At 35.5% G+C, this 23765-nt stretch overlaps 1 protein-coding gene across 2 annotated transcripts in view; it reads right to left on the bottom strand.

Moving 5' to 3' along the window:
- The window catches only part of LOC143360353 (neural-cadherin), a 522812-nt gene that overhangs the window by 409914 nt on the left and 89133 nt on the right, over positions 1-23765 (bottom strand). For both annotated transcript variants that reach the window (XM_076799099.1, XM_076799100.1), the window contains 7 exons: positions 14156-14347; positions 13439-13685; positions 12362-12581; positions 8766-9042; positions 7072-7667; positions 5886-6032; positions 3551-3742 (listed from right to left, as the gene is read on the bottom strand). In XM_076799099.1, the coding sequence (XP_076655214.1) occupies positions 3551-3742; positions 5886-6032; positions 7072-7667; positions 8766-9042; positions 12362-12581; positions 13439-13685; positions 14156-14347 (1871 nt within the window). The remainder of the gene's footprint in view (positions 1-3550; positions 3743-5885; positions 6033-7071; positions 7668-8765; positions 9043-12361; positions 12582-13438; positions 13686-14155; positions 14348-23765) is intronic.

Here is a 23765-nt window from a genome sequence, read left to right as displayed (position 1 = left end):
ATAGAACGTAAATATAAAAAGAAAGTAATCGATCGAAGAGAGAGAGAGAGAGAGATAGAGAGAGAGAGTGAGAGAAATAGAGAGATAGATAGAGAAAGAGAAGACAGATAGAGAGAGAGAGAGAGAGAGAGAGAGAGAGAGAGAGAGAGAGAGAGAGAGAGAGAGAGAGAAGAGAGAGCAATACATAAAAGAAAAAACAAGAGTGACGTCTCCGAGTGACAGTAATCATTTAGAACAACAACAGAGGCGAGAACAAACGAATCGAAACGATAAACACAATGGATTACACATACTTAATTTAATCGAACGGAAAAATTGCGCTATAGTAGTACTGCAACGAATATCATACGCGTATGATCTGTTTACTTTTTTTTTCTGTTCTTATTTTTTTTTTGTCTCTGTTGCGCCCATATAACATTTTTATGCTTATCAATGTTATACTGTGTTCTCGATGCAAAGTGTGTTGGAAACACAAGAACGTAGTTCCTACTTACTGGAAAACAGCCCTTTTTTTTTTGTCATCATCAAATCCGAAGAAAGTAAATGGTGCAATGAACACAAACATAAACAATAAGAAATTCAAATTAGTTCCTTTACGAAATCAACCAATGCAGGCATTTTGCATGCAAGCGAGAATGCGTTTAAAGTAGGCATCGGGAGGAATTTGGGTTTGACGTGAGAAAGAAAGAAACAGACAGATACAGAGATAGAAATAGAGATAGCGAGAAAGACAGAAAGAGAATAATAGAGAGCTCTGTGGCTGGGAATAGAGAGAGACAGAGAGAGAGAGAGAGAGACAGAGAGAGACAGAGAGAGATAGAGAGAGAGAGAGAGTGGAGCTGATTGCCGGTTCGGGATAGGTATCCGGAGTTACAGAGAGAAGGAAAAAAAATTATGACGACCCTTCGTCTGATTCTTTCATTTTAACGACACTCAAAAACCGATGGACGTTTTTACGGTGGGTTAGCTTTTTAGGTGGTTCTTTTTTTAAACGTTGTTTCGTCGTTTGTATTATGGATCCGCTTTATTTCGCTTTTTTCTGTCCCGTAACGACACTGGTATGCCGCCCCAATCACAGAAGAAAAAATGTCACACCACGGACAGATTTCTTACGGTTTATCGTTTATTATTGCGCTCTCGGCAAAAAATGTTTCTCGTTTGCACTTTTTTTTTGGCTCATTGTCAGTCACGTCGTGGTTTGCGGGATAATAGAGGAGGAAAGTTGGGACGTGTTTAAAGGGACAGAGAGAAGAAGAAGGACAAGAAAAGAGAAAAGGAAATTACAAAATACAAAAAGGAAAGATACAAAATTTACTCGGATCGTTCCAACGACGCGACCGGAAACAAAAATCGAAAAGGAAAAAAGCTCAAAATAGTTTTCACAATTCAGTGGGAACAAAATGCAAATGGTAAAAGTCATTTCTGTTTTTCTTTTTCTTTCGATTCTAAGATCTTTTGTGAACGTCCGCAAAAATCAAAGGAAAAAATTACAGGGAGAGTGAGATTAGTCACGATGCAAAGTAGAAGAAAAAATTGATGGCAAATATGAAAGAGAACGAACGAAATATACGTAATGGAGAAGAGAAATTCAAAGTAAAAATAGATAGAGAAAGAGAGAGAGAGAGAGAGACAAAAGAGTGGGGGTGGTGGGGTGTGACAGAAACAGAGAGATAGACAGAGAAAGAGAGAGAGAGAGAAAGAGAGAGAGAGAGTGAGTGAGAGAGAGAGAAATAGACAGAAAGAGAGAGAGAGAGAGAGAGAGAGAGAGAGCAGAGATGAAGGATAGGAATGAGAGCGAGATCCGTTCCTGTAAAGGAATCAAAAACACATTCATATAAAATATGCAAGCATTTTCAAAAATTGTTTATGTCTGATGCACCACAAAATGCGTAGAGGTTGAAGTACACCGTACGTGGGGCTCAAAAAATGTCGTTCCCACCTGCTCCTGGAAGTTCAAAAAACATCACTTCCCTTTTGAAAAACATTCACATTAGTATTCAGTTTAAGGAGAATAATTAAAAGGTGATTAGTTGGGTAAAGTCGACCGTTTCCCTTCCTTTTGCTCTGTTATTCGTTCGTTCCTTCCCGTTGTTTCTCCGCGGGCTCAGTGTGACACGTGTGTCCAAAAAGAGGGGAACAAAAAATTTTCGCAGACGTCCTCCTTCGGCTAGGTTATGGAAAATGAAAAAGTGCACACACTCGTTTCGCCACCGGTCGATTTGCCTGGGTGCCGCGCCGCGCCGCGACGCGAAACCGCGAACCGTTTTCATTTTTTGTTCGTCGTTCATTTCTTTCCTTTTCTTTTTTTCTTCTTTCGATTCGCGCAGAAAAATAAACAAAGCGCAACCGTTCGAACGAGCGCGCGTGCGCGCGCGAAATAGAGAGAGAGAGAGAGAGAAAGAGAGAGAAGAACGCGGCTTCCGGTATTTCCAATCGAAGAAAAAGAAAATTTAGATTTGAACGGTCGACGATTTCAAGAAGAGTCCAAAGACGAATCGAACCGAGAGGACGAAGGAACAACAGAAGAATAATGGACAAAATGATCTTAGACGGAGGTCGATAACGCAAAGAAACGAGACAAACAAAAGGGGGAAACGAGAAACAGTACGCGTTAGACGTTCGTCGGCGACCGACCGCGGCGATTTCATCAAAACCAAAAATATTGGAGACAAGAGGTGTGTTCGAAAAAAGCTCGATTTGGAACTTGTAAAACAGGTACTCGCGCCGCGAGTATGTACTCGATAGAAAAGAATGAGAAAGACAGAGAGAGAGTGTTCTGTTGCAAAAATAGCCCGAACGGTCGATCGATTCAGGTACATGAAGCGTTTGAAGGAAATCAGGCATAGCTAAGTATTTACCATAGTGAACACATTGTGCATATCAATGGGAATTAAAAAGTTCTATACATGTGCCGTAAAAAGGAAACTTATTGTCGTTGCATATTAGTGATAATTAGAGAAATAATTGCCGACCAAACGTATATCAGTATATATAATTTATCCGATCAGCAACAAAACGGAGTCGTGGTAAAGAACGTAAGTCAACGTAAACGTACAATATATCGGCAGAAGGTGTACACTTAAGTTTTGTATTTATATAGTATAGTATAGTATAGTATAGTATAGTATAGTATAGTATAGTATAGTATAGTATAAATATCAATATATATATTCTATCGTATAGACGCACACATACATATACAAATGGAATCGTCCACTTTATATGTGTGAGTGCGTACGGGCGTAACAATGGCGATGAATGGAACGTGTGTTTTCGGCTGTCAATTGATTTTTTTATATTCAACGAGATTTTCGACATTCGAAATAATCGGGCTACTTTTTAGTATACTCGAGTGGAGCGTCGAGGCTCAACAAGTCGTACAAAGATGCGGACAATATCGATAAAAATGCACGGTCGAAATTCGATTAAATAACAGAAACAAAGTCTGCGAAGTGTGTTCGAGAACACACGGCGATCCATCAGAGAATAATTACTTTCGTTACTGTTAAATAAAGACATGTAGTAGATGACCGACAATAGAAATACTCACGTCTAGAGGCTTCTTTAACACGATCCAACCAGAGTCTGGTTGAATCTCAAAGTACTCCAAGCCTTGATCATTGTTAGGCGAGCTCAACGAATATGTTATGGCCCCGTTATTGTCGGCATCTTCGTCCGATGCCGACACTCTTAGAATATTTGTACCAATGCTAGCATCTTGCTTCACGTTCTCAATGTATCGCTGCAAGTAGATGAAAGTTTCAGTTATACGAACATCGAGAACAATAAATTCGAAATTTCAACCCTTAATAAGTTTCGAATTTTCTTTGGAACCTAGCGTTAAAATCAATTTGACCTGTACACAGGGTATCGTGAAATTATATGTAAAAACCGTTACGGCGTAACGGTTCTACACCTGAGGATCGGCGAATATCTGTTCAAAGATTTGGTACAAAATTGACCTTGGCCGAATTTTTCAAGGTCAAAATTTTTTTTATTTCATTCTACAGTACTCATCGTGTAGAACAAAAGTCTTAGAGAAACTATAGGTCTCAAGTCATCCGTTCTCATAAAAAACAACTTTAAAGTTTGGTAAACTATTTGATTCGATATGTCTATAGAGTGTCACAAAATGGTGATATCAATCCTGATCAGTATCATAATTATAAATATACAGTTTGCTTAGCTTTTATCATAGATTTGGCATCACGACTTGAAAGATACTTTACTATCCTGAATATTTGATTATACAGTAAACTGCGATCACGTCGACGGCGAAAATGAGTTTCCGCGTGCTTCTTATTTTTACCTCATTTTTATTGCTCCAAATGGAATAGGTAACAAATCTCGAGATTTAAAAGTATTTTAAAAAACATTAATCAACAAAAAGTTTTTGGTTGTTGTTTCAGTCTGAACATAGCGCTGAACAGAAAACGAACGATTAAATATACGCGTAACAGACGAATATTCAAAATTGATTTTCTCGAAAACGAAACATCCGGACATGAAAATTTCATTCTACACATATTCTCGATTTTCTTTTGTACGTAATAACCAGAATTTTCGCGGTAGCACTACGCTATGCATCCTATATACAGGGTGTTCGACTAGAAGTGGGAGAAAATTTAAGAGCCAAGACTCCGTAGATTCGCGATAAGGTAGAGTGACCAGGTTACCGACAAAAATAGGCGAAAACTGGTTTTATGTGCCTCAACTTTTTGTCCTTATATGAGAATATTTTTCGCTGGTAAAGGGCTCATTCGAAACAGGAAGGTTCAATCTAGTGCGCGCTGGTCATGAGCTGACGAGATTATGCAGATATTTGATAATATAAGAGATTGAAGTTGGCCAAAAATTGACGATGTGCATGCCGTGGAATCCAAGCATTTTTATGCCATTGGATGAGTTTCCTGGAGGAAATCGAGAGTAGCGCGCGCTAGAAAATATCTCCGGCTACAAATTGAGCTATATTTTGTCTTGATTCTCTACGAAATAAAACCAAAAACTTGAAGCACGTTTCTGGCGTCAGAATTCAGAATATCGATAATACAGATAAAAAATGTGACAGGTTCAGTGACAAACTTACGACCCGTCAGATCAAGACCAAGACGGATCTTAAGTCTGTGTCTGAAGGCTGTGAACGGAAATTACACAGCAGTTACCGACCTTTTGACTCTGCAAAAGTCACGTGACTACCCTTGGCTTTTAAGGGGTTTTTCTCCGTGACAATATAAAACGAAAATGAAGAATAAAAAAATTTCAATTTCGGCTTCATTTTTCAGTTATTACAAACAGAGGTGTACGTTGTGTACAGTTACGTAAACAAATACATATGTGCATTTTTGTGAACACTTGCACTTGCAAGGATTTCATTCAATATTTATGGACACACTGGATATATGCAAACAATTTTATAGTGATCAATTACTTGTGTGAGCCTGATAGTGAAGTGAATAGGCATTGATCCCTTCTACTCGACAATTCTATAGGGAGGATATTAGAAATGCCCTTGTGGATTTTAGCCAGGTTCAAAGTCAGCCAACGATTAATATGTGAATCCTTGAAACATTTTCACCTCGCTAGGGCCCCAACCGAGAACCGAAGTAAGCATGTATTTGTCACTTGATACGTGGCTGTCGCGCACCTCTATGACGCACACAACGGACACCTCTGTTGGTTGGGTTGCCGCATTTTGGGCGGATTTTTAATTGTTAATAACTAAAAGAGGACCCGAAATCGCAAATTTTTTATTCTTTATTTTCATTTCATATTGTCACGGAGAACCACTCCTTAAATTTTGTCCCACCTATAGTCTAACACCCTGTATATCTGTAGATTCTCATATTCTACGGTAGTTATTAGCATTCAGTTATATATTTACTCACCTGACGGTCAAACAATGGCGGGTTGTCATTAACATCAGTGATTTCAACAGTGAAAGAACAAACTCCTTCCAAAGAAGGTTCACCCTGATCCGTTGCTTTAACAGTAACGGATACAAATTTCCCATCGTCTCCTTCACGATCAAATACCTGCAAGTATTATGAACACATAATTCAACGTCTTCATGTTTAGTTTCAAAATATATTTACAAAATTATAATACATTTAATGGTTTAATCGAGCTGTGTCACCTACGTTTTTATGATTTGAATACTAAACGTTCTTGTTCCTGTTGTAGTTTTATGTATTGTAGACATGAAAGTCAAGGTTATCTCTCTTTCTCGATAATAAAGCAAAATAGGAAAAAAACAAATAGTCAGATCACATGCTATTAACTTTCGTCTCAGCCATTTTTTCATAGACGAAATAGTTTACATAACATTTAACACACTATCGACGGGAAGGGTATTAATACCTTTTCCACAGACTGGCGCCAATCGGCGGGTCGGGTATTAATACCTTTTATGCAGAACGTACGCTAAGTGTTAGTAAAGCACTTACCAATGCTTGTTTTTTTTCATGTAATAAATATTTTGTTTTGCACAACTCTTTGTAAGCAACCTTCAGGTTGTTTTCGCTCGCTAGACGTGTGAGTCAAGCTCATGGTGTTACCCGCCGATAGTGTGTTAAGTGGCACGCTTAGCTGAATCACCATCAGACCCGTTCAGCAAGCTTTGCGGCGGGCAAGGACGCCCGCCGATGCCCGCGGGCATAGCTGAGGGCAATGTGACGTCAGCGGGAAAAATATTGTCATAGGCTGAACCATCGGAAGGAGGCGTGGTTCGTTTCCCGCCAAGTCGCTTATGCCCGGAGAACCAAATTCTCTGCCCACACGGACGATAGTTGAACGGGACTGATGCAGGTATACGCAGTGTCTCTAGGTGAGGGGAGGGAGGAGGAATTGGGGGGAAAAGGTGACCCTCTCTCACTGCCAGTACCGGAGTGTGCTCGACAGAGACGAATTGCGTCACGTGACCGGGCCGCGGCAGAAGCGTGGGGAATAGCACGGTGGAAGGGGAAGTTAGAGTGGGGGAACAAGTCTTGATCTGGCGACACTGGGTATACGATTCACGCAGATTCGTAACAGAGTATTTATCCTCAAATTCGTGAAATCTTTGTCCAAGCGTACCTTATTTGTTAAAACTTGACCAGTCTCCTCATCAACGGTAAACTTCGTTCCCTTTTGATTAGGCTGTTGAACAATCGAATACTTGACTTGGCCGTTTACACCTTTGTCCTCGTCGGTGGCTTGCACCTTAATCACAGTGCTGCCGTTTGGTGCGCCTTCTTCGACCTTCGGGTTATACATTCTACAGTCTTTGAAAACCGGCTTGTTGTCGTTCACATCCGTGATAAAAACCACGACGACCGCCGTGCTAGTGTGCGTGGTTGACTGTCCGTTCAGACAACAAGCCCCATCGTCAAGGGCAGTTACGTTTAGTTCGTATTTGTCCCTGTCCAGGGAAATGTTATTTCCGTGAAGTCGGATCACACCGGTAATCTCCTCGATGACAAACTGACCCGACGTGGTGTTACCACCGACGAATCTAAATCTCACATTGTCGCCGTCCTTGTCCGACGCGACCACGGTCGTGACAAGGGTATTAGGCCCAGCGTTTTCATCCACGTTTGGCGTGTACACTTGCTGAGAGAATTTCGGTTCCTCGTCATTTTTGTTTTTCGTGTACACCCGCACTGTCGCCGTACCCGTCTTTGGTGGCTCACCTGTATAATAAAAAATCGAAATCAGAAGGACATTATGACAATAAGCAGTATTCACGACTGGAAACATGTTGTTATTACAACATTATCAACTAAACTATTATATGTATTTGTATTAAATAATCATAAAGGCGGTGTTGTTACATACGGTTCATTTTGCCTCAATATCGGTTAAAACAGGCTATAATTAAAAGTAGCATTTCATTTAACAAAATCATGATCATGAAATAGTCGCAGTTATGACTTTAATCAACTCTAAATATTTCATCGTCTATAATGTGTAATGAGCCCTATCAATTTTCAGATTTTTCCTTAACCATTTTCTCGACCAATGAGCCGATCAATTGGTTCAATGATTTATATGATCCTATTATTTTTGTTAATCTCGTAGCTTCGGAAACTATAATCAAATCTTAAAAATTTCATTTTTTTGAACAAGAGAATCTTTCTCACTGGTAACAACAAATTAGATTCAAAATGGCCTCGTTATGGAATGAGGAATCTGGTCAAGGAAATAAAAACGCGTTCAAGATATGTATTTTGGACCGAATATAAATAAAAACTAAAACACATCTTTTGTAAAGAATATAATCCTGATGATTACATACAGAAAAATTACAGTTTCAATGACCATTTTATACTTTATTACTTTTGTAAATTTTGAAAACAGACTTATTTCACAACTTTTCGTCAATATTTACCTACCTATGAAAACACGTAAAAAGAATCGATTTTTAACCGGATATGACGATATAGCTAACTTCTTCAGACAATTATGAATACGTTTATTTTATGTTTTAGTAGTTACACCGCTGTATGAACAATATGTATCTTAACATTTTTTTTTTCGTCGTCGATAATGTAAATTTTCACACTATTAATGTCAGAGACTATCTATATATTAATAATAACTCTTGACGCTGTTTGTTGTAAATGCCATAATAAATGGTGTTTTTATGGCGCTCTCTGAATGCTTTTACTTGTGAATTATGTAGCATATCCGATGAAAATTTCATATTAAAACATATGTAAATTTTCTATTATAGTATTTTTCACAGAGGGAAATATTTGTTGAAATATTTCTATAAAGAATAAAAATACCTTTGTCTCTGGCAGTGACAACGAATTCGTAGTAAGCATTGTTGTTGTCCGCGTCGAGTTGCTTATTGTTAACTATGATCCCCTGCGAGTCGACGCTAAAATGATCGTCCGACACTAGATACTCTATTTCCGCATTAGTACCGGAATCCGCGTCGGTCGCTTTCACTTTTAGTATGTTTGTTCCCAACGATATGTCCTCGTCCACGTTGTGCGCTTGATAATCAGGCAATTCGAATTTCGGCGCGTTGTCGTTCACATCCGACACTCGGATAGTCAACTAAAAATCGCATAAGAGTTTTATCACACAAATATTCTACAATTCAAACTGATATTATACACACGTAGCCACCACAGAACAGATTTTCATTAATACAAATTTAAAGTTAGAGTATTGGCTCGAGACAATGTAACACATTGCTAAATGTAATAAAATATTATTACAATACAGTTTCTTACAAGCTTTTCATTATTCAAGTAATAATAATAATTAATCACTAACAACCAGTAATCGGAAAGACAACAACTACACAATTTAGAACATTTTTTCAAAATTTAAAACAGGGGTAATTTTGTCTTATTATTAACATGCTTGCGCTCGGTTTATCCATCACATATGTCAGATATTAAGCTCATGTTCACGATAACAGGTATGTAACACGGAGAATTAGTTATTATTGTATAAAGACAAACGATAAAATAATAATTATATATCACTAGCTTGAATTGTCTTTTAAAACTTTCAGTTCGAGTTCATGCTCGCATATTTTCATATCGAGTTCATGCTTCGAATACGCGTTCATATTTAAATACGCGTAACACCATGGCCTTCAAACGACCTTGATCGGGCATAGATTCTGCATCGACTAGTAATGCAGATTCAGCTGATATGCAATTAGAAAGATCTCCTTTGAGAAATAATTAATTAACATGTTTTTTTTCATAACATTACTATTCACAATGAAGATGAGAACTTAAAAAAATGATTCCTTAGTACCTTGCACTACGATTTATTTTACAGTTACAATGATTCTAGTTTCTTTGTCGTTCATAATTTCTTGGACGAAGAAAGAAATTTGTTTTTATTGTATGTACATAGGTCTATGTGTTCTCTATAATGGCTCTACATCGACAACGATAAAGTAGAATTTTATTTCGATTTATATGAAATGACTAGACTGCGGATTTTATGCATTTATGCCGAAAACAAGGTGGTAGAATAGTGGTAGAATTTGAAATGGTAAGAAGATTAAAAGAATTTAGGAACCCCAACATATTATTTCCAACTCATTAAGATTATTCAAGGCAGAAACAATCTTCTACGTGGCTTCCATTCCATGCAATTAATGCAGACAATTTTTATTTTGCCTAAAGATCCGCAGTCTATTAATAATATACATATTTAGTAGACTCTGTTCAAAATCTTCGTCACGAGACTGATTCGATATTATAATGCAAGGGGTTTAACAATAAACACTTTATATGTTTAGAAACGTGTTCTTCACATTTACAGGTTCGCGCGTATTGGGTATATCGTCTCGAAAGCCTGTGATTTTGATAAACGTAAATTTTACAGAAAATTTTAATTTTTTGGAGATCAAGTTCATTTCAAGGTCATATCATTATGCGCGTCTGGATGTATTTTTTGATCAACTACACAAGGCAATAAAACATATGCAGTTGCATGTAAAAAAAACATCGATAAACATAGAAAAGAAATGTGTCCGGGTGTTGATACCGGGACCCTTATTGTTGGCTAAAGTGTATAATCAATGTAAGCAATGTATTATAAAAAGAACGAAGTTTAATATTTTCTTGTGGATTGGTACGACAGGCAAACGACAGCGATATCTGACGTACGATAGCGGTGTGAGTAGAGATCGCGGGGGAGTAGACAGACCCAGGGACCATAACTGTTATAACCAAAAAGAAAAAAGTCATGGAATGACAAGTATTTCATCGACTAAAATCGTATCGTTTACAAGTCAGGATTATAAAAATAAAAAATTTTTCTCTTGTTGGTAAATGTTATCGTTGAGAGAAATTCAATTCGATCAATTATAACAGTTGTCGATGAGAGAAATTTATTTCTATCGCTCATAACAGTTATCAATGAGAGAAGTTCATTTCGATCGATCATAAGAGTTATTGATGAAGGAAATTTGTAGTATTTATTATTAAATATTACAACTTTCAAATGGTAGAGAATAAATTATAAATAAAATTAATTGCCACAATCAAAATTTAATGTGACAAACACGAGTTTTTCCAAATTTTCTACTGACAAATTACACCGCAAATCATCTAACGTTAATTTCAACCTGAGTTTCGGGCACAGCGTAAATTATGCACGCTAGTTTTCATAAATACGGGAGTCTATATTTCTGATTTTCCCACTTGATAAAATTTTGAAAACTTTTTTTTCATATTTTGTGTTGTTCTTATGGTCTGTTGATTCGTCTTGTTGTACGGAACTATCTCAATGAATTTCACAGGCTTGCTCAGTCCGAAAAAGAGTAGACAACTCAGTAATTAGATAAGCAACTCAAATGAATTTTCTCAAACAATAATTACTATGCACAGGTAAAAAGAAATTCGATCATCGATAGCTGTCATTAGCGCGATCGAAATAAATTCCTCTCATTGATAACTGTTGTGAGTGATCGAAATGAACTTCTCTCATTGATAACTATTATGAGCGATTGAAATGAACTTCTCTCATTAACTGGTTTGAGCAATCGAAACAGTTTTTCTTCATCGATAACAGTTATCGAGGAGGATCCAATTTTTCGGACACTAATAACTGTTATTTGTAACCAAAAAGCATAAAAATCGATATTTATTTTTTCATTATATTTTGTGTAGATTATCTTAAATTTCAGTAATAATCAACTTTTTATTAATGTTTATTATCGTAGAAAATTTTAGAACAACTGTTGTTTTTGGTCTCTGGTTGGAACATAGTGCAGCTCGATGCAATAAAGATTAACCTGAAACTCTCCAGACTACTGTCTCCTTATTTCCACCCAGTAGAGAGTTGTTTCTAACAATTTTACTTACACCGGTTAATTTCAAGTATTTACAAGTGTATACGAACTATGTATGTGCCTACTGTGTTGTGTGACTTTGTATTATACACAAAGAAAGAATAAACAAAAAACAAAAACAACTTAACTAAAAATTACTAACTTATCCTATAACTAACAATAACGGAGATATTTTTATTGAGAAAAACTGTCTCTGATGAATAGTATCAGTTACTAATGATAATAAAATATAATAGGAAATGATAAATATTGTTTTTGTTTTTGTTATTTTGGGTTAGAACGAAACTTTGATACGTTCAAGCGAAACCGCGTTGTAGAAATGTCATGTCATAAATAACGGAATTATTAACACGCTTTTATTCATTGAAAAGACCAATTCTCTTTTTTATTAAACCGATCAAATATTTTGTTGACGATAGTACATAATATATGCGATGGATAATACCGAAGGCAAATATTAATCAATATAAAAAATTACCAAAAATATTTATTAATAAGCTTAATAATTGTTATGATAAACGAAAAGTTATGCGAGAAATGAAACTAAGATACCTCAACTGCTGTAGAAAAACCACCAGAATCTTCCGTAGCCGTGACCGTAAGGGTATAAATGTGAAGTTGGCGAAGATCTTCAAAGTCTAATTCCTTAGCGAGCTTCACGATACCGGAAGTTGGCCCGATATTGAATGTTCCTGCTGCACCTTGGCCCTGAGCCTTCAGAGTGTACCGAATTTCACGATCAGCGAATGATTTCGCTCTCACCGATATGATGCTGAAATAAATAGCAGTATAAATGAATGATTGCACGTGACTTATTTATTCTACATAAGTACATAATTATTTGAAAATATTACTTAAATCTAATTATAAGAATAGCATCTAGTTAGACATATAGTAAATATTATTACGAATGATAATTATAACAATTTCTCGGTGTTAATTTTTCCGTTATCGTATTCTGTTGCATTTTCTTTTGGACGAAGCACATGTCTATTTTAAAGACCTTAACGCTTCTCTTGACATTCGTTAGGTGCAGAACTCAATAATCCGAATACTAAATATCATAGTTTATTATGTTTCGTATTCTAATTTCGAGTAATGCACTACTATGCGGTACAGCGATATTCATATTGCATAACAGCCTTATTTTTCGCCTGCTATAGCGTTCAACCAATTAAATAAATAATCTTGTGCACTCTTATCAGAAGACAAAAGGCCATGTAGTTTTCTAATTTCTTCTCAAAAGACTAAGCTTGATTTGTATCGGTTCAAAGGCAGAAGCAAAATATCACAAAAATATCAAAATATCAAGAAACTCAGAATTTTTTAACTATATTTTATATTTTTCTGTAGATTTTCACGAGAAAATGCCAAAAATCGAAGTTTTAAGGCGAGGAATTCACTGGTTCAAAAGTTATACATGTGTCAAGTTGCGCCGTTTTAGGGGTTTCTGACATGAAAGGGCGCACTATACCTGCCTGGCTTTCTTAACAAAATAAAACTTGAGTTAGACTTAAATGGATTAGAGCTTACCAACATTTGTATTACAGAAAATGTTGTACATTTTAATCCGAATATACCGACGAGAGAGATGAAAAAACAAATTGAAGAGGTATGTATGTAACTTACTCGGAGTCTTTCTTCTGATTCTCCGGTATTTCAGCTTCATACGCGGTCATATAAAACTGCGGTGCGCGTTTTCCACCTACGATCGATAGCCGCTCCTCAGGAGTCGACTGAAAACGCTTCTCATCTATGCGACCGTTCTGATCCTCCGCTTTCACGTACAGAACGTACTCCATGTCCAACTGAAACAAATCGGTCCCACGGGTGCGTACGACGCCGGATCGTTCGTCCACCTCAAAACGGCCTCCGGCTGCAAGTGAAGCGTGCGTCGCTTATTTCTCATTCGAATAAAATTCATTTCATAGCGATCAGTTATTCATATTTTACTATGAAACTATCTTTCTCAAGCGTGACCCTCCACTTAGATTTGATCATGTTCGACAAATTAAACTACTACAGTGGTGCACAGTTTAAGCGTTCGCAATCCGAGTTGGGACCGAATGCGGACACTTAAGTGAAGGAAGTAGCTTCTGCGAATTCAACTGAAGGGGACGTGTGTGAGTGAGATATAACTGACTAGAAGCTCTGCCCGAGGTCCGATTTTTTGGAATTAGGGAGGAGGGGGAGGGAGTAGCGACGGACACTTAAGTGTGCATCACTGCATAAATGAAAATATGAAATACATAATGCTTGTAACAGATTCACAAATGATAATTTGAAAAATTGATAGTTTTACAGGTTCTCCAGAAAAGAAGATTATAATATAATATTTATACGTACTCCGATCTCGAACAATGAAGTAGTGAATATTGCTGTCGGTGTCAGGATCTCGCGCTTGAAGAGTAAACACGTGAGTATTCGGTGGTGCATTCAGCTGCACCACCGTTTGCATTGGGAGAGGCCGATTTATGAAGTACGGCGGCTCGTCGTTAACGTCCTTCATGTTGATAATGACACGCTGATTGTCCGTGTCTGCAATTGTCGATCGATTATTGATATGCATTCGCAACGTGCGCACACGTTGACAGAAAGCGGTGGATAGTGCTCAGAGGCGGTGACCCAACAGTATTTGATATTAATCTGCCCTCGCAGTTTGACCTTTGGGTCCGTTGAATTCAAACCTCTCGATGTAAACTACAATATGTCATCCTATTGATACGCATCAATGCTGTAACCCGAATACTTCGAAACGAGATTCGTTACATTTTCAGAGATCATATTATGCAAGCTGGAATTTTATTCGCAAAAATTCCAATACACGATGCCTACGAGATAAAGATGAATATGGATAAAGTAATATCAAAATAAATCAAATTAATATTTATATGCAATAACAATATTATAACACTGTACATAGTGCAATAGTTTTTTCCTTCATTAGTTATACACATTGGTAAATATCGATTTGTTGTTAATGTAAAGAACATAATTAAATTATAATACTTTCATCGGTGCGAAAAGGTCTTGCTTATAGTTTCGAAAATCGGCCACGTCGTTGAGCTTTAATTTTGGACATAGCCTCATTTTGCATTAAAAAGATGTTTCCCAGAATGATTTTTTGAGACTCGAAACAATGTTTTTATCATTTTCTACCATACCGACATAACATTTTCTATCTTACCGGTACCAATTTCAATATGTTTTTGTATCAAAACAATCATTATGTTCGCGTCTCTTTTACTGTCTGGATACATTTCTAAGTAATATCTACCTCCACGCTCAATCATGTCTATAAAACAATAAAAATTAAACATAATCATATCCAAATCTAACCTATACCTAACCCAGCTTGACCCAACTCGCGTACAGCAATAACAAGTTCAGAAACGGCACCTACTCCAAGCGTTATGCCGGTAAGGTAGAAAATGTTGTGTCGGTGAGGTGAAAATGAAACTATGATACAAAATTTGTTTTCAAGTCGCCAAAAATCCTTTTGTGAAACACGTTTTTAATGCAAAATGAGGCTATGTGCAAAATTTGACTTCAATCCGATTTGGCCGATTTTCGAAACTTCAGCCAAACATTGTATTATAGCTGAAATGAATCTTACGCGAGACTCTCGAAAAAGTAATAAAAAATGACAGGCTTAACGTTATTAAAAGTAATATGAGTTTAAATCTCGAAATGCACAGCATAAAATGTAATTTAGAATAAACAGGTCTTCAGTATTGTTCAGGTAGTTAATTTGAATGTTATCGCTTTCTTCGGCGATTTGTTTACAACAGTGATCAAGTGTTCTCGGAACCGATTTACTAGAATGTAAATCCAGTAATATATTATCTCAGGGAAACATAATTTGAATGATTAACTTACGTCGCCTTCCGTCACCGCCTATAAACATTATCGATCCGGTGAACAGCACACTAGATTTCAAGCTCTACACCGAACAAGCATCTAATGCCCGAAACTAATTGCTTCATTCTACGTTAACTACCAAATTACCAAAGCTGTTATTAAATTGTTATTTCTATTCTACTATATTGGTGCGCCAAGAAGTGATTCGCTAATTGATATCATGTGACAGTAATCGCTCGATAAGCATTAACTCTTTAAGGGGAAAACCACTGCGATGAAATGAAAACATTGAACATATTTCTATCTTTCCTTAATATTCGCGTTTTCCAAAGTGAACTCTTCAAATATAAAAGTATAATTCGCTGAAACGAAAAAGTCTCTCAAAAGTTTTAATCGGCGTAGCGCGATGCACAAAAATTGTTTTTTTTTCTGAAAATCCGTACGTGCAATTAAAGTTATTCTCTTGTACATAGTTTCGGAAAATCGTATAATTTTTGGAAGCCTCTCGCACTCGTTACCAGTATTACTGAATACATAATAGTTAATATTTTTATATCAAATTTTTACAGAAACTGAGGAAACGTACTTTCCGAAGAGATTAGAAGTGAGAAAGAAACAATTTATTTTGCCCAAAAAATTCCTTAAATTAGCCGTCATCGTGGTTTCCCTCTTATGCGTTAGTATCGCTTCTCGCTTACGCTACGTCTATGTGTGATCCTACGAGAGTGCGAATAGATAAGCAGCAGGGGAGCGTGCGTGTGACTGTACATTCGGTAACAAGACAGATCCTAGAAATGACACTCTAGAGCCCCAAACTTCTATGCTTATCGAGCCGTCACTGTAATATTATAAAAAGGATAGTTGTTAAATTGTTCTTCTTATTATAAAACACTTATTGGAGCACATATTGGTACACTTGGTATGTACAAAGAATATAAACTATGGTGTCGTAAAATCTTGATTATCCAAAGACCGTTTACTTTGAAATATTTTGTAAACAGTTATATTAAACACAAGCGTTTGAACAGAAACTTAGCAATATTCATCGATCATTATTTTTCTTACAATTAGCTCTTAACTGAATGCTTCATGCTAGGCATGCTTAACATATTTTCTCTAGGTGTCGTACTACAAGTTTTCTCTTGTCAGCAACGCACGCCATTTCTCTCTTAACACTTTACGGGCCGGGTTAAAATTATGCGTATACAGGGTGTCCCACGAAACACTTTTCACGATTTTTCAAGTACTTGCGATAATCTGACAAACAAATATTTTCAACAAAAGTTGATCAGTTTTCGATTGGCTATACATTGCAATAAAGAAAGTTCGAAAAATTTCTTTTTTACTATTGTCAAGGTCACCTTCATTCTTTTAAATGGCATTTTGTATTTTTGACTTAACAGTATCATAGCCCGTATCAAGACGAATTCAACGACCTAGTATACCATGACCTTCGGATGAGCTTGAAGGCAAAGAAATGAAAATTTCAACAAGAAATGACAGTCTGCTTGAATGGGTGATATTATATTTTTATTGCAATGTATATCCAATCGAAAACTGAACAACTTCTGTTGAAAATATTTGTTTATCTCATTATCGCAAGTACTTGAAAAATCGTGAAAATTGTTACGTGGGACACCCTATGTATATCTCCTCCTGCTTTCGTTTCCGAACGTTACAGATTGCTCAAAAATGTATTAAACTGCATATGTCCGAAACTTAATAGTATCTACTAGGGATTAGGCGAAGGAACCTAATTACTGCGAATGTGCCAATCACCGTGCCTATATTAATTATACTTATTTTAAAGCATGATGAATATTAAAACAGAGATATTAAATTTTTTCATTAAAATCAGTTAATATATATGTTATATATATTTTTTAATATGCATTATTCTTTAAAAATAAGTATAATTAATATAGTCACAGTAGTTGGCACCCCCACAGTCATTGGGTCCCTTACCCTACTGTATGGAAATATACATGGAAATACGTTACCCCTAATGTCGCCCATATAAAAAAAAGGTTGCATTAGAATATTTCCCCCTTTATACCACGCAATTTTCAATATATCATTTTATCACATTGTTACAAATAACGGAAACATTCAATGTGATCGCAGTTATTGGTTCACCCTTTATGGTTTTGGTTCACCACAGCCGGCCCGTAACCTGTTAACAGCGTGTTTTTATTTTAGCCATCTCGTAGCACATCCATCAGTACTCCTCTTCGTGTCTGAGCGAAGTAGCACAGCCGAATCTTCAGCGAACAGGAAGTACTGTTTACTATCTAATAACGTCACGCTATGTCTTACGACGAATCATGCGAGGCTAACATGGGAATACTATATTTTGAATGTCTTTATTTCTTTTCTCCCCTTCTCTTAATTTCTTTTATTTTTATAACAACACTGGTGCATTGTCGGCAAAATTCATGATAATTTTAATTTCTTTACAATTTAAAAGTGCAATTTTTTCTTTACAATTTAAATGTATGATTTTAAACGAATTAACCAGTGAAATTTTCAGCATGGATATAATTTATTCGAGTGAATCAAACACATTTTTTAAATTTTGAAGACAAGCTCAGATAAAAAAGCTAAAAGTATTTATACTCTTATTATATACACCTTGTCTCACAAACTAGTCCTTCTAAATTTTCAAAAACATTCAAGTCAGTTGGTTTAATTTTTAAAAAGTTATGCTGTTTCAAATAGCGTGTAAACAGTTTTGCTCCTTACTGTATACAGAAGAAATTGAAGAGAAGAAAAAAATAGAAATACAGACATAAAAAATATACTGTAGTATAGCATAGTGTAGTTTAGTATAGTATAGTATAGTGTAGTGTGTAGTATGGTATAGTATAGTACAGTATAGTATAGTATAGTATAGTACAGTATAGTGTAGTGTAGTATGGTATAGTATAGTATAGTATAGTATAGTGTAGTGTAGTATGGTATAGTATAGTATAGTATAGTATAGTATAGTATAGTATAGTATAGTATAGTACAGTATAGTATAGTATAGTATAGTACAGTATAGTGTAGTGTAGTATAGTATAGTGTAGTATAATATAGCATAGCGTAGTATAGTATTCCCGTGTATACATATATTCAGAAAATTTCACAAAATATAAAAAAAAGTGTTCCCCAATAATTGATATTTCAATCACAAATAATGGATCGGTATTGCAATAATCAAGATTCTACTGCAGATATATATTAATGTATGAGCTGCTCACTTGTCAAGTTGATAAAAGTTTTTCAATATGTGTCATTCAGTGTTATTAAGCCTTCGTTATTCTGGAAATTCACTTTAAGTGGAAGAAGTCAAGCATGAATCAACTGGTTTGATTTGGCAAGAAAATTGAAAAAATCTCCAAAGACGATTAAATCATTTTGACCTGAGAACAGCTCATACACAAAATATAGAAATGATTAAATATATGTAAAATGAATATGAAATATTTCTACTAACATTGGTAACCTGTGGAAGCCGACGATGCGGAAAAAGAAAACATTCATTATGAGTATGAGTGATGTTAAAGCACAAGTAATCATGAATTGCACAGCAAGAAAGAGCAGATTCGAGGTCTGCGTCAAAGTTGACATATTTTGGGTTTAATAAATAGCTCCTCATATTTTCGAAATAAAGCAGGCTCGAGTATGTTTATGGAGTTAGCTGCAACATCTCCGAATTATTCAAGTTGTAAATTAATTCAATAGAGCAATGTTTTTGTACACCTTCGGATAACCTTATGAAATTGATTTGTGATTTCAGCTAAATATTGCACTAATATTTTTAATGGAAAATAGAAATCAATGACGTACGAATACTTGTTCTCCCAGCGAATGTACCTATATGGAATAAAGTTTGCAAAATAAAATGAAATCTGAACAGGAGTAATTATAATACGATGATTGCGAGACTAACATTTTTTGAGTAGAGCGGAATATATAATTGAATGCTTCCGGCCCCTTCATGCGTAACGCGCGTCCTTTTTCAATCTACCCGCCGAAACTGTAATTAGCGTGGAACTCACGATACGGAGGGAATGCTCGAACAGTCGACCATTTCAAAAGGAAATTGTATCCACGTGCGAGCCCCGCGCCGGAAGTCATCGTTGCACATTTCTTGCCGCGCCGCGCTACGTTTCCCTTACTACTACTGCGTACACCCGGCTCTGCGGGTCCCCTTTCGTCATGTTTCTTGTTCGTGTATCAGAAATTTCACAGTATACATATACAGAGTGATTCATCTAACTCGGCCACTCTCATTCTGTTCAGATAGATTCTCTTTCTCCGGATATTAGATCCACAGAATCATTATTCTGTTCCTTTTTGCGTTTATTCCACCAATCATCTATTCAAATAGAATACTCAAATTTTTCAATAACCTATCATTATTATCAAAACAATGTTCATGTTACAATAGAAATGTAAAACTATAGTATATGTGTGCGTTTATCAATAAATGCATGTAAATACAAATATTTACGTAAATATGCAAATGATTTAATATGCGTGTACGCTAAGTATGTTGCCTAAATTACATGTAAACTATTCAGTACATAATATAATGGTTATATATAAATGGCTAATAGTTAGTTTTGTTTTCTGTTCTGATTCTTCATCGAGATCGTAAAGGTCACCTTGAGTTCCTTTTATTGTAAAAGGTAGATGTGAATTTTGTAATTGAACAAAGAAATGAACCCTCAGTAAATAACTATAGCGAGTAAAATATAAGACTACAAGAGTATAAGAGTATATAGGGAGTACATGAAGTAAAAAATAATAGTTACTGGGATATTTTCAAATGATTTTTAATGCAAGTAATGCTCAAAATGTGACATATTCTCCATGACAATTACATTCATAGACACAATCGGTAAGTGCAAGTACCCTTATAGTTTTTTGTCCATGGCTCAATTCTTTCTTCAATAAAAAAAGAAACTCCAGGTGCTGGGGTAATATAAATAGGACATAATAATGGTGGAGGAAAAACTTAATAGTGTATTAAATAATGGGATTTGTATATAGTGTGTCCCAAAAATGTTGTAGTTTCTTGAAAGGGGTAATAAGGGGGGCATTGGAAGTAACTTTTTCCTTTGCAAGAATATTATTTGCGGCTTTGTTAAAGAGTTACTAACGGGCAACAAGGACCAATCAGAGCGCTGCTACAGCGGGCGGATTCCGGCTCGACGACAGGTCCCACTTAGCGTGGTATTGTCATTGTCCGAGCCGAGATTCGTCCGCTGTAGCAGCGCTTAACAATCTTATACCTGTACGTTATCTCTCTTTGTTTTTCCTTTAATCCCGTAAATACAACTTTTTCATCTCAACGTAATTTTCTATGTATTAACCAGGGACCAAAAATAACAGTTTTTATTAATGATTTTTGTCGTAGAAAATTTTAGAATAGGATAGAATAGAATAGTTTAGTTGATTATTATTGGAATTTAAGATACTCTACACAAAATATAAAGAAAAACAATCAAAGAATAAAATGCTTAAAAACCAACTTTTATACTTTTTGGTTACAAATAACAGTTATTAGTGTCTAAAAAATTGGATCCTCCTCGATAACTGTTTCGATTACTCAAAGCAGTTATCGATGAGAAAAGTTCATTTCGGTCACTCATAACAGTTATCAATGAGAGAGATTTATTTCGATCGCTCATAACAATTATCGATGATCGAATTTCTTTTCACTTGTTCATAATAATTATTGATGAGAAAATTCATTTGAGTTGCTTATTTAATTACTGAGTTGTCTACTCTTTTTCGGATGGAGTAAGCCTGTGAAATTCATTGAGAAGGTTTCGTACAACAAGACGATTCAACAGACCATAAGAACAACACAAAATCTGAAAAATAATTTTTCAAAATATTTTCAACTGGGAAAATCAGAAATATAGACACCCATATTTATCAAAACTAGCGCGCATAATTTACACTGTGCTCGCAACTCGGGTTACCGTTCAACGAACCTTCTCTGCTCTAAAATTAACGTTAGCTGATTTGCAGTGTAATTTGTCAGGAGAAAATTTGGAAAACTCATGTTTGTCACATTGAATTTTGATTGTAGCAAATAATTTGAGAATAAAAAATTTATTAAATAATTGATTGTCTACCATTTCATAGTTGTGCTATTTAATAATAACTATTACAAATTTCCTTTATCAGTAACTGTTACGAGCGATGGAAATGAACTTCTCTCATTGATAACTATTATGAGCGATTGAAATAAATCTATCTCATTGATAACTGTTATGAGCGATCGAAATAAACTTCTCTTATCGATAACTGTTATGAAGGATCGGAATAATTTTCTTTCATCGCCAACTGTTATAAGCGGCCGAAATAAACTTTTCCCTTCGATAATTGTTATTAGCGATCGAAATGAACTTCTCTTATTGATAACTGTTATGAGCAATCGAAATAAATTTATCTCATCGACAACTGTTATGAGCGACCGAAATAAACTTCTCCCTTCGATAACTGTTATTAGCGATCGAAATGAATTTCTCTCATTGATAACGGTTATAAGTGATCGAAATGAATTTCTCTCAACAATAATATTTACCAAAAAGAAAAAGAATTTTCGACTACTTGTAATCCTTATTTGTAACCAATACGATTTTAGTCGATGAGATACTTGTTATTCCATGAGTTTTTTTCTTTTTGATTATAACAGTTATGGTCCCTGATATTAACATTTATTGCTTGAAATGCTCTTCATGTCCTAACTATAGGGATTTTACATATTTTTAATTGTCGTTGACTACTAGATTCGATATCGTACATGACACGGAACCAACACAGCGCTTGTTCTTCAAATTATCTAGTAAATACACCTCTGGTAAGCACTTTAAAGACAATTCCCTAATGGATGCTTTCCACGTGAAAGGAGATTTTCATAGCCGACCGTTCTCTGGACTTGACGTTGCTTGATTACATCACGTCAGGACATGAAAACAAAAGAAGTTTAGCGCGAGTCGATGACGACACTTAACCCTCATCCATCCCTTATTCTATCAACTTAATTTGTTCCATTGCACAGAAATCATACAGCGGTAAAAATCGATATAACGAAAATATGAATAATACCTTCATAAAGTCGCTCTTTGGTTTTGACGTTATTTTTTGGCATAGAGGGAAAAATGTGACAGATTGATACAAACAGCGCCGTAAATTCTCAACATAAAAAATGAGGTTACACGAAATACGTTAAAATAGGATTCTTCATATTGTTGCGAAATGCTAAAACGATATGCATTACTTGTTCGGAGACAACGAAAAATGTATAAAACTACTAAAAATAACGGATGAGGGCTAAAATTATCCAACAACGTATCATAATAATGTATGAAAATATTCTAAGGATAAATATATTAGATAGGGGCAAATGCGATTGTAATTTGCCGTTAATAATACTGTATGACGTCTAAGTGTTCACAAATGAAATAAAAGAAAAAAGTACAATGAAAATAATTATGTTCCATTTTTATAAAGAAGTTAATTTTTAGAGCTATAGTTTCATCGATACTACGATTGAATGTTTTTACGTAACACAAATAATATAACAGAGATCATTCTTATGCAATGTCATCTATTCCAAATTTTTCAATATTTATTGGCTGTATTTCAGTGTGAAATATAATTTAAGTGTAAATAGCTTCAAAATAAAAATTTTAAGACGATATGCTTTAAAAGGGGACATTAGAAAATATACATTACACAAGTGCATACGATGCTGCAATTCAATTACCACTAAAAAAAAGAGAGAGAGAAGACCTATCGGCAATGGTATGTAAAGGTTTTATACCAAGAGAATATATTAAATTTGATGCTTACTCGATTTCATAAATATAAATAAATGCCACGTTCGCCGAATGTTCAGCTCAATACATAATTTTGAAATACGGCGATATGTTTACTATAATTATATTATATTAATATATTCGCTCGCGATCGCGATGGATTTCATCATTTAAATGAGCAGGAATGTGTTGATGGCGGGGGGGGGGGGGGCAGGGAGGCGTCTAAACGCACCATTACATGACAAAAATAACTGAATGCTTCTTAAAATATA

This window comes from Halictus rubicundus, chromosome 13, assembly GCF_050948215.1.
Source record: "Halictus rubicundus isolate RS-2024b chromosome 13, iyHalRubi1_principal, whole genome shotgun sequence".
NCBI lineage: Eukaryota > Metazoa > Arthropoda > Insecta > Hymenoptera > Halictidae > Halictus > Halictus rubicundus.
Note: the sequence above shows the minus strand (reverse complement) of the source record. Positions and strands in the feature narration are given on the sequence as shown.